Genomic DNA, 12,628 nt, shown 5'->3' on the forward strand with positions numbered 1-12,628 from the left:
AAATGCGGGAGTGAGCCTATGGAAAGAGCATTCCAGAAAGAAGGAAAGCAAATGCAAAGGCCCTGAGGCACGGTCATTGTGTTTAAGGAACAGCAAGGAGATCACTGCATCTGGAGTCACCATGTAAGGGTGTTTAGAATGTGCCACATACAACAGGGGATCACTCACACTACAGACCTGTGTTACACAAGCTTCTGGACTTTCTAGCTGATTTCCTACACAGCAGGGGCAGGGTCTCTCCTACATAAACCATACCAGCTTGCAGAGCAGGGACACACTTGGAACAGCGTTAGCCAGCGCAGCCGCGCACTGGGCTCTGTCCTGCTGTGACCAGCCCCTGAGGTCGCTCTTCACCTGTCTGCTGCTCCTGGAGGCCTGCTTCCCAGTTTCTGGCCTCATCCGTCTCACCAGAACCTGCCTCGGCTGCGGTGCCTGGGGATGCAGAGTGGGCTGCTGGTGTGGGCCCAGGGCTTATGTGCATATGGGAGCTGGGGCTGCTGCTCCGTGGCCACCCACGGGGAAGCTGTTCGGGCTCTGCAGCAACACGCCAGCATCAAAACCACTCATCCTTCAATGACTCGTTAGCCTGGGCTGGGCGAGGCACCTCTCCAGATTGTTCCACACTCTCTCCCATGCTCATCCTGTGGCACTGCACTGGTCTACTTGCTTGTCCGCTGCCTCTCCCAGATCATTCACGTTCAAATGTCAAGGACATTCTCAAGAACCAAAATATTTCTGGTTTCAACTTTTGTTGTTTACCTGTCTTATGTCTTCAGTTAAATCACAGAGTAAATGAATTACAGCAGCCCCCCTTATCTGGGGGGATGCATTCCAAGACTCCCAGTAGATGCCTGAAACTGGGAATAGTGCTGAGCCCTATAGACACCCCACCTTTTCCTATACATACACAATTATGATAAAGTTTAATTGATAAATTAGGCACAGTAGGATTAATAGTAACTAATAAATAGAACAATTATAATATACTCTAATAGAAGTTATGTGAATGTGGTCTCTCAAAACATCTTTACTCGCCTTTCTTCCTCTTGTGATGATGTGAGATGATAAAATGCTTACGTGGTGAGATGAAGTGAGGGCAGTGACATAGACATTGTGACGCAGCGTTGGGCTACTATTGACTTTCGGATGATACTTCAGAAGGACAATAATCTGCTCCTAGACCAGGGCTGACCATGGGTAGCTGAGACCACAGAAAGTGAAACCACAGATAATGGGGGACTACCGCCATTTCACAATTTTCAACTCAGAGATAGATCCTTATGCTACAGGGTCACACATGAAACCCACGTCAAAAATGTTGTAGCATATGAAAACACATTACATATTCATGGCTCTTAGGAGAGACAACATGGTAGGGCAGATAGGGGATGGGTTTTCAAGTCAGAGATCTGAGTTTCAATACTAGCTGCTCAGCTGCAAGATCTTCAATGAAGACCTTGTAAGACTTCATAGAGTTGTTATGAAGATTAAATGAAAAACATGTATCAAAATGGTTAGCCCATAGCAGCTGAGAAAAAAAATGCTATTTCCAATTATTTATTACCTCCCTTTCACATTCATTCATCTGCAAGTGTTTACTGAACACATACAGTGTCCTAGGCACTGGGATTACAGGAATTAACAAGGTATGGAATTTAGTGTGGAAGAAAGACATTGAACGTGTAAGTGCCTATGTCACACATGGTATAACAGAAAAAAACAGGCTGCTAGGGAGCAAATACTCAGAGAGCTCACCTTGCCTGTGGCCTCGGGTAACAGTCCATATTCAGGAACCATTAAGGAACCATTGACTATTAGTCTATTCACCCGATCTTTGTCAAGACGTGCCCCTGTCTAACTGGACCTGGCTTTTTCAGTCCTCAGACTTCACCGATCTTGCTCCTACCCTGACTTCAAATAGTTGGTGAATTTTTGTTCATCCCTTCTCCCTCCCTGCGACAGGATATAAATAAGTAGCCTAAGAGCTTCCCAGAGCCAGGAGTGATGCTATCAGAGGGTGCACTGTGTAATGCAGTTTGCACAGGAAGGAACCACACAGCGTTAACACAAGAACCACATGGGACCATAAACATTTACTGTTTGGCCTGACGATAAGGGAAAATGGACATAACACAGTTCCCAAATTCATGTGAATTTGCAAAGCTTCAGTAGCTTTTAGAGACTGGATGAAATGGGAAGTGAATCTAAATAAACAGAGCTTTTAAATTATTCTGGTTTTAACATTAAAACCAGTAACAAAATCCTAACGCTTCCGTGGAATACAGCGAAGTTGAAATAACACAGTGATTCATTTCATAAATACTTGTTGACAGGATATTTCAGAGTTTAGCTCAAACCTGCTCAGGGCAAATAAAAGTCTACACTTAAGATGTTTGATAATTAATATTAATGCTCAGTCTTGATTGGAAAGCCTTGTCTTCTTTCTCTCTCTCCCTTCTTTTTACTTTTGTTTTAATGCTGGATAAAAAAGGGAAATGGCCTTTTGTTTATTATGAATGTCTTATTTGTTATAAAGGTATGCTTCTAAGCTCTTCTAAGCGGTAGGCTTAGAAAGCATAAAGAATGTAAAAATTTTGTGAAAGAATTTAACACTTCATTAACCTTGTACTTCTGACATAAAATGACCTCTCCCAGATAAGGTAATACCCTTCTATGCACTCAATAATTCTTAAAGGTTTTGCTTTCTTGATAAACAGATTAATATAAGGCTACAGTTTTAATATTCTGGATTTCATACAGAAGCATGAAATATTTCCACAACAGAAAATAACTTATCAGAAGGAATCAAACTGGAGCATAAGTGTTAGGCTCTATTGTAAACAGAACGTTGACAATCTGTACTTTCAGTGATATCTTTTGGAATCTAGAAGTTGCTAGTTTTAGGGATGACCTTTCTTCTGGGTACTTCCAGACGTTCACTGAGTTTAAAAAGAAACAAAAGGACAAAGACTCTGGACTCCAACATATTCAAGGATAGTACGCTAGGCTCTTCCTTACATTAGCTCATTTCATAGAGCCCGAAAGGGATATTTTATTAAGATGCCAACCTTTCGAAAACCTACCCATAGAAATCATACTTTAATTTTTGGCATTTCGAATGGACTCTTAACTTTTTTTTTTACTGACCATCTGAGATCTCGAGCAGAGTCTCTTTGTGGGTAAGATTAGTTGATTAAAAAAATTAAAAAGACGTACAACGAAGGGGACCCATGTTCACTTTTCAGCACATGCATTCACACGGAAACACATTTAGGGCTGCAAAATCCTTACTTTAAAAATAAAGTCACAGTTGTGCCTGCATTTGCGTTTGAACCACAGACTTTAAGGAGAGCCTCTCTCTGCTTATGTGCCCCTTTCCGGAGCATCTCTGAGACTGGGCTTAATGTCCCATGTTCTCATGGAAATGCTACTCAAAACAGGAAAGACCATGCTTCCTCAATGGCTGGCATCTGTTGTCTTAATCTTACATGAATCAAAGAACTTATAAGGAAAATTTTATTTTATTTTTTAAGGTTTTATTTATTTATTTGACAGAGAGAGAGAGAGAGAGAGAGAAACAGTGAAAGAGGGAACACAAGCAGGGGGAGTGGGAGAAGGAGAAGGAGACTCCCAGCTGAGCATGGAGCCTGATGCGGGACTCGATCCCAGGACCCTGGGATCATGACCTGAGCTGAGGGCAGACGCTTAACGAGTGAGCCACCTAGGCGCCCCACAAGGAAAATTTTAAGGACGGTATTAGTGAGGACCAACTGTCTACATGGAAAATGAAACTGGAAACCTCATCGGAGCCATCCACAGTGGGCACATAAACGCTGGCTCCTCAATCTGACGGGACGGGAGACGTGACATAAAACACTGCTTAGGCAGAATTCTAGGAGGGGTAACCAAAGTCGAGACTTATTTTTCATCTCTGAAATTTAGGAATTATTGTGATATTACCAGAACACCAGATTAACTATTTAGGTTGTTTAGTAAGCTCTAGAAAGTGCTACACACATTAAACAGTACAGTGATACCACACTGTAAACAAGGGAAAGGGCTTTAAAAAGGGAAAATAGATCTTTTCATGGTCCGTCACTAATAATTAAATATATATATCCTTCAGTGAAAGAAGCACATGCCTTCCCGAGTAGAAGTACCATCCCAATCTTGTGGAGTGATGTCTTGTTTTTCTCCTTTGGGGCAGTTGTAAAAGAAAGGTGACACGGAGAGCTTAGGCTGCCTGTTAACTCACTGCCTAATTTTATCTCCTAGCTGAACGTATGATGATGACCGTGATTATTAATAGCGAATGCTTAAGGGATGCCAGCGGTGGGGTGGGTGCTGACTGGCACCTGCACATGGCTGACACATGTAAGAATAGGACCTGGCACATGGAAGCAGGATTTGAGATTTTTTCCCTGTGATTCATCCACTGCCATGGGAGCTGTCCACAAACATACCAAGGCAAGCTGAGTTCAGCACGGATTTAGTTTGGGTGCCACCTGGAATTTATGAGTTAATGTTATGAAGTCCATCCACAAAGGTTGCTCTATACCCTTTTATCGTGTAAAGGAGAACAGACATAAAAGGGAGGAATTGAGAAGACCTCTCTAGGAGGCTGGCAAAGCAATCTTCTTTAAAGTCACATTCAATGGCGTGATGAGGAAGGGCTTGCTGTGAGCAGAGGAAAAAAGCAGACAGAGGGTGAAACAAGAAGGAAAATAAAGAGACGCTATCATGGGGAAATTGTGCTTTGGAAAAAAGGTACCTGGTGTCAGGGAAAAATGTCCGCTGGTTGCCTGGGTCCCAAAGAAGGAAGCTTAAAGGAAGGGGGGAAAAAGAGATGGAAGAAGAGGCTTCGCAGCTGCAAAGTCAGAAAGAGGAAGCATTCCCCTCCCATTACCTGGCTGCGCTGAGGAAGCAGACATGACAAGAACTGAAGAGAGGGAACAGGAGGAGATCACAGCACTGGCGGGGATTGGCAGGGAGGTGGCGGCTCATTTCTACCAATTTCATGCCAAATGGTACATGAGTGTGTGTTTTTCTAAGAAGGGGGTTCACAGCTTTTAGGTTCCTAACCTCCTAGATTGTAGAATTCCAAGGTGGGTAGGGACTGCAGCTGTTCCTGACTCGTAGCTCCTAGCACACTACACGTACGCGGCAGGACTCAACAGATGCTACGGAGTGACCCCATCAGGAAATCAGGACAATGTCCAACAAAGATTAGGAATCACTGGAAAGTTCTTCTTCTTTTTTTTTTTTTTTTAAAGATTTTATTTATCTGAGAGAGAGAGAGAGAGAGAGAGAGAGATCACCAGCAGAGGGGAGGGATAGAGGGAGAAGCAGGCACCCCGCTGAGCAGGGAGCCTGATGCGGGGCTCAATCCCAGGACCCCGGGATCAAGACCTGAGCCGAAGGCAGATGCTTAACTGACTGAGCCACCCAGGCGCCCGAGAGTTCTAGATATAATTAATATTTTAAGGGTCAGAATTCAAGAACAGGCTGAAAAAAAGCTTTAAATCTTGCCCAAGGGAAAAACTGATAAAAATATTGAAAGTGGAGTTGGAAGCATTTGGGAGTAGATTACATACACACAGGTGAGTGCAAAATGGGGTTGAGCACGCTGAATGGAAGCCAGAGTTGCGAGCAAGGGAAATCACGGGGCTCAGCACGGCGATGCCCTCGGAGAATGAGGAAGACAGGAAATAACTGGAACTTTAAGATATAGACAATGTAAAGGAATTAGATAGTTTTTCTCCATGGTTTACTTAAAATGAGACAAAACTCAGAAAACAAACTGCATTTAACAACTCACACTGAGTTTGGCTTAATGTGAACATTAATGAGATAAATCTTGGTGACAGATCCACTAAATTCATTACCTATTTATTTCCATCACTTAAAAATGCATAAGAACATGGAAAATCAAACCAGTGGCTTTTTGTTTTCTTTTACGGAAAATCTAAAGGGAAATCTCCATGTTGCTGAAGTTTCTCTTTGCAAGCAAAATAAAAGAATTTAAAAGCACAGGAATATGATTTCTCAAGGACTCTTTGTTTCAGTATTTGCCTTTCTGACCAAGCACAGTCCTGTCAATCTCATTACCCCTTACTGACAGGCTAGCGGTGCTTCACGTGTGTTCTCAGGAATGTATGGATAGCCCCGTTACAATCACAATTTTGTTAGCTACTCACCTCAAAATGCTGGGTACGTCTGCCGTCTTTTTCATTTTCTTTGCTATAAAAAACAGCAGCAACAACAAAATATAAAATGTCAGTTTTAGAACAATGCTCTTCATCCAGTGAAATTATGATTTCCTTTATTTTAAAAGTAGGTTGAGTGGCTCTAAATTAAATTCTTGTGAAATTCAAAAACAAACCAGAACAAAAAATCAAAATAAAACAAAACTAGAAACACAACCATGAATAGGGTTATTTGTCTTTAATAGCACCACAGCAGATTTTCTATTCTAAGCGTTTTCCTTGCTACAAAATACTACCGGAAAACATACAGACCTTTAATTCTATTCTTTCTAGTTCTTGTAATGCACATTATATTAAGTAAAAAAAAAAAAAAAAAAAAAAAAGCAAGCTATTCATGATCTTAGTAAGCAAGGTGAAGAAAAAATGCTAAAATTACCTTTCATCAGACATCAGTTCAATATCATCAGGTCCAGCCCTCTCATGAGATGGTGTAGAACTGAGGCTTTCCATATTCTGTAACAAAACAAATCGTGGTTGCCCAGTAGGAATGGTGAGAAATATGTTAACAGCAGATCCTTCTTTATTTAAAATAGAAAAATCAGATAATACACAGATACAAACAAATTCTAGTCCTCATATTTTTATCTTCAATAAAACTAGTAAAATTAGGAAAGTTTAGTATATGCTGCTTGCATAAAATTGGATACTGAATTTTATCATCCCTTTAGTGAGGATATCTGACACCATCATAGAAATGATCACTGTATCCTATAACATCCTTGTTAGGTATCATCCACATCTTACAGCTTAACATAGCAAAACCCAGACTGTCAGAACATTATAGTAAAATCAGAACTAGAACCAAGGAATCTGAGTTTGAATCTTACCAGAAACCAATGGAACATTCATTGCTCATTTAACATATTTTCAGGATAAATTGCCAATATTATGTGGGATAACAAATAGCTTGTACCCAAACTGTAAACTATCCATGAATAGAAATGGTGTTAACTTAAGAACCTTTCTTTCTGTGATATTTAATATTGGTCCTTATACTAGTTAAGATGGAAAAAATATAAACAGGAAACTTACTCTGAACAGCATGTATTTCAGGCTGACCAAGAGGGCTTAATACTTATCAGGAGGCATACCTGTAAGGTTTTTGTGACATGGCCAATGTTTTCTAAATACAGTTCAGGTGACTGAGCACACCATAAGTAAGCCATCCCCATGAAGAAAGATTACAAAAAAGCAAACAAGAGCACATTTATATTCAGTAAACTGAAAAAAAAAATAGCTGCCTTAGAGATCTGAACCTGAATATCACTGAACTCAAAGATTCATATTTGCCTTAAAAGGACATTAAGCACAATCCACCTATTCTACGTCATCAGAATAACATGTACTGAAGCAACATGTGTTCATTCACGTATGTGTAACCTCCCATCATGAAAAACCCTTTACAAAGGAAATCTGATTAAGGTTCCCAATAATCCCACGAAATTGACATATATAGAAATCCTCACAAAACAAACATAATTAGAGTAGAAAACTAATCTTTGGCTTGGTAGGTGAGTGAATTGTTTTCCATTTATGTTGGTTTGGCCAACTTATCTGGAATCCTGAAAGTATAAAACCCTGGGCTCCATCAAACAATAGAGACAAAGGGAGACACAGCATAACCTAACAGAATGGTGACTCTGGAGTCGGAATGTTTGGGTTTGAATCCTAGCTCCATCATTTACCAACTGTATGACCCTACGTGCCCTTCAATGCCCACATCTCGAAAATGGAGATGACAATATTAACATATTAACATAGGTGACCTTGAAGATTAAAGGAAATAATGCACATAAAGAACGTGAATAATACCTGGTACATTTAAAAGATACTAGCTATTGTTGTTGACGTTGTTATTATTATTTCTAAAACGATGAAATCCACCTCTCCCCAAATATTTTACTACTATTTCTCCAGTTAAGGTGATATTCCAGGTAAACATCAATTTACATGCTTAGATAATCTACACAGTTCATTTTAGAATGAATCTGAGAAATAAAAACCGTGACAACATTCAATTATATATACATTTTTATAACTCTAAAGTTTGAGTTAGAAGAGGCCTCTCTAAAACGGCACTCCTTAAACCAAAGCATAATTGCTCTTATTACCTGGATGTGATCTTCCTGATAAAGGGGGTTGTATCTATGACAAAGAATCTTTGTTCTCATTGGTAATCTTCAATAGATTATCAAAATCTTTAGTGTAAGATCTAGTGCAATAGCATTAGGTTTTCTAAAGCTCTGAAACCTGAATTCCTAGGGAAAGCACAATCTTCTACCCTCAGATCATTTTAAAACAGTGTCAACGAAATATGTTTTTAATTATATGCAAATGACTGTTTCAGAATAAATAAAAATCTTCACATTAAGGCTAGGAAATATTCAGAAAGAGAGAAGAGAAAGTAAACCATACTATTATATAGATACTACATATTATATATATATATTATATATATAAATACTATAAATATTATATAAATTTACATATTTCAATAAGATTTTTTCCCCCTATACGAAAAGAACCAAGATACAATTGCTTATAGGTTTTGAGAATTATAGAAAAAAGATAGCTATGTTATACAATGGAAAACTTTGCAAAAAGCAGTTGTAAAATGTGAGAAAGTCTGGCTGATCTCCAGGGTTAAAACTAGTAAGCAGTAACTTGGACTCCCTCCCCCAGCCGCTTTTAAAAAAACGTTTGATTCCTATGTTTAAGAACTCCCCAAGGATCTGTTTTTTTACGGATGTAATCGACAAAGGGTGACTTTCAATATTGTTCCATATTCGTCTCTAAGGCTTTATAATAATTCCAACTTTCATGTTGTCCACACATTGGAGACTGTTGAATATTCATGAGCTGCTTTCACTAACGCAGCAGGCAAGCACACAGTGTTCCTTTGCTAAGGTGGTTGCCCCTATACCTTTTGGACACAGGAACATGTGAAGAATGTGCTACAACTGGCAACCTATCTCAATTTTTTTCAGAATGGAACAAACAAGGGTAGTAAAGGTCTTTGAATACAGTAACAGAAGTACCTTTTCCCACGGATGCAAAACAAGTGATAAATTCTAACTTCCATTCTTTGCCTAAGTTTTAGGGAGGGAAGATTAAGATAAAGAAAGAGATCAGCAATTCGCCTCAATTCACTGAGATGGGAGAAGGAGGAAATGGAATGCACAGGCCAAAAGAAGAGCTCGAACGTAGAGGGCTTCCACTGTATAGGAAATACGCTACCAGACTCTCAAATGTTCTGCAGCTGTAATAGTACTTGTCTTAGGGGAAAATACAGACTCGATGCCCAAAGGTTTTGAACTGTTTTACGTCCCAAACACTTCTCTAGGTGTGGTAAAAGAGTAGTTCATTAATGTTTGCATTTATGAAAGCCTGAAGTAATAAAAATCTTATAAAAATGTGTTATTGCATTAATTTTTACTTTAATTGGTCTTCTAAACTTAGGATCTTTTAAATAGGTAATTTTAAGAAATAGCAAAGTACAGATTATGACTTTAAGAGTAATATAATGAGGGGCGCCTGCGTGGCTCAGTCAGTTAAGTATCTGACTTTGGCTCAGATCATGATCCCGGGGTTCTGGGATTGAGCCCCTTGTCAGGCTCCCTGCTCTTTGGGGAGCCTGCTTCTCCCTCTCTCCCCTGCTCGTGCTCTATCTCTTGCTATCTCTCTCTCTTTCAGATAAATAAAATCTTTGAGAAAAAAAAAGAATAATGAAACTACTTCTTGAATTGCATGAAAAAAAACAGATGAAGCTTAGTTTATAATCCATAAAATTCTGCTTCATTTAAGTCTTACCAGTGACTTTCAAAACACACAGATGTGCTGTGACAGAATTTCTTTGGACAGTTTTTGGGTGTCAGAAGGAACTTAATATTAAGAACCACCCTCCTCAATTATAAAAATAACCTCAAATCTAAAAAGAGCAAAATCCTTGAAAAACTTAGCTTTAGACTAGAATTTATTTTCAATTCTTCCCCTTGGCCCACTTGCTGTTGTGGCATTGAAAGCTGGGCTCAAAACCTGTTTGACCACTGAAGCACTTGAAAACACTTGGAGCAAAAACAAATTTGTCTTCTAAAACTGTAAAATGCTGACAAACCCTTTATAGAGGACACAGGAAAAAAAAATGTTTTCCCTCCATATACAAACAGCTCAGTCTGAAGGCTGCCGAGAACACTGCTAGTCAAAACAGGTTCCTTATTCTAACCTTGAGCTCTCAGAGAAGGAGAATATTTGATACATTCTCATTAACAAAGGTTCAATGCACATTTGAGTTTCTTTTTGTACCCTTTCGTACATTTTATGTTTCGCTGCTTAAAACACCTGTATAACTTAATTCAAAATTAAATAGAACTACCGATATGATACAAGGATGCTGATAGCAGGGCTTGCTAGCTATCCACTCCAGTCCACGCCACCTTCCTTCCACGGAAATGAAGTAGCCACATGCCCAGCAACAACGCAGTCCCCAGTCTCTCTGGCAATGAGATACGGCCATGTGACTAACTCCCCTTCAACTCCCCTCCCTCCTGGCAAAATGCAGTGTGTGCGGCTTCTAGGCCTGGCCAATAAACTATGCCAGCAGGAACATTCCTCAACGCTCCTGCTCTCCCTCTGCGAGCTGGACAGGAGGTGCAAACCACCATAGTTCACTGGAAGCTACTTGAAGACGACAGAGAGGAACTTGGCCTGGGTCCCTGAAAAGCTGCACAGAGCAAGTCCTCTACTCCTCTCCCTGGTCCTCAACTCCTATTTTAGGTTGTTATGGGAGAAGGAACATTTATTGTGTTCAAGACATTGTGTTTTGGGTCTTCTTGTTATACAAGTTACCCTAAAAAATACGGCAACCGTTCATGCACTCTTTTTCAACACATTTTTTTGATGAGTGCTGAACTTTGCTGGGTATTGGCGTACGAGGGTGAAAGGTGAACCAGACAGACACTGGTCCTTGTCATCATGACTTCTGCATTTTGGTTACTGCTCCAACTGTGGTTTGCTACACTGTTAATATTATCTTTATTTCTAAGATAGGTTCTTTCTGAATGATAATGCTAAACATTAATTGGCAAAACATAAAAGTCAAAGTGGCCAGCACATTCTTTCCCTATTCAATAGTATGCAAAGGAAAGAAATTCTAGATGTATGTATAAATGTGGTGAGCTTAAAAAGTTAGAAGAGTGTTTATTTTTCTTAGATGAAGGGTAGGTTGTGGTTAGAAAGTAGGGACAGACCTTTGGCCTAAGGTGAAGGAGGTAGTGGGGCAAACCATTCAAGTTTCTGATGGAACAGTTTTTAGATCCAAGGGAGTTACAATCTAACCCCTTCACCCACCCTCCAGGCTCCATCCCCTATCCATTACTCAAGAACACTGATCCTGCAATGGATCCCCTTCTCTTGCACATCATTCCCTCCCTCTTTTGGTCTATCTTATACAAATACTCTACCATATCACTGTCTTTTAAAAAAAATTTTTATTTATTTGAGAGACAGAACATGAATGGGGGGGTGGGGAGCAGAGGGAGAGGGAGAAGCAGACTCCTGCTGAGCAGGGAGCCTGACACCGGGCTCGATCCCAGGAACTGAGATCATGACCTGAGCTAAAGGCAGATGCTTAGCCACTGAGCTACCCAGGCACCCCCATGTCACTGTCTTTTAAAATGGCACTGGAGGAGATAATGCTAAGTGAAATAAGCCAAGCAGAGAAAGACAATTATCATATGGTTTCACTCATTTATGGAACATAAGAAGTAGGAAGATCGGTAGGAGAAGAAAGGGAAGAACAAAGGGGGGGAAACAGAAGGGGGAATGAAGCATGAGAGACTATGGACTCTGGGAAACAAACTGAGGGCTTCAGAGGGGAGGGGGTGGGGGAATGGGATAGACCGGTGATGGGTAGTAAGGAGGGCACGTATTGCATGGTGCACTGGATGTTATACGCAACTAATGAATCATGGAACTTTACATCAAAAACCAGGGATGTACTGTATGGTGACTAACATAATATAATAAAAAAATTATTATTAAAAGAAAATAAATAAAACCCCTCTCTTGATCTTGCATTGTCTTCAGCTGCTGCTTCATTTTTCTTCACCCCTAAAGAGCCAAACCTGTTCAAAGACTTTCTGTACCTGCAGTACCCCATTCATTTCCTCTGATTCTTTCTTGAACCCATCTAACTAGATGTTTTCCCCTCTTTTCCCCCAAATCTACCATCAAGGTAGAGGTGGGTGAGCTATATACATGTGAAATTACTATTCACTCACTGTTCCAATTTTTCTCTTCTGATTTGCTCTTAACTAAAATCTAATAAGGCTCTTGCCCCCATTTTTTTTTTTTTTAAAGATTTT

General features: G+C 40.0%; 1 protein-coding gene across 12 annotated transcripts in view; it reads right to left on the minus strand.

Annotated features, from left to right (window-relative positions):
- The window catches only part of FAM13A (family with sequence similarity 13 member A), a 316,257-nt gene that overhangs the window by 40,207 nt on the left and 263,422 nt on the right, over window positions 1–12,628 (minus strand). For all 12 annotated transcript variants that reach the window (XM_057309502.1, XM_057309504.1, XM_057309505.1 and 9 more), the window contains 2 exons: window positions 6,643–6,719; window positions 6,198–6,240 (listed from right to left, as the gene is read on the minus strand). In XM_057309502.1, the coding sequence (XP_057165485.1) occupies window positions 6,198–6,240; window positions 6,643–6,719 (120 nt within the window). The remainder of the gene's footprint in view (window positions 1–6,197; window positions 6,241–6,642; window positions 6,720–12,628) is intronic.

The sequence above is a fragment of the Ursus arctos genome, unplaced genomic scaffold (assembly GCF_023065955.2).
Source record: "Ursus arctos isolate Adak ecotype North America unplaced genomic scaffold, UrsArc2.0 scaffold_9, whole genome shotgun sequence".
In the NCBI taxonomy this organism is placed as follows: Eukaryota; Metazoa; Chordata; class Mammalia; order Carnivora; family Ursidae; genus Ursus; species Ursus arctos.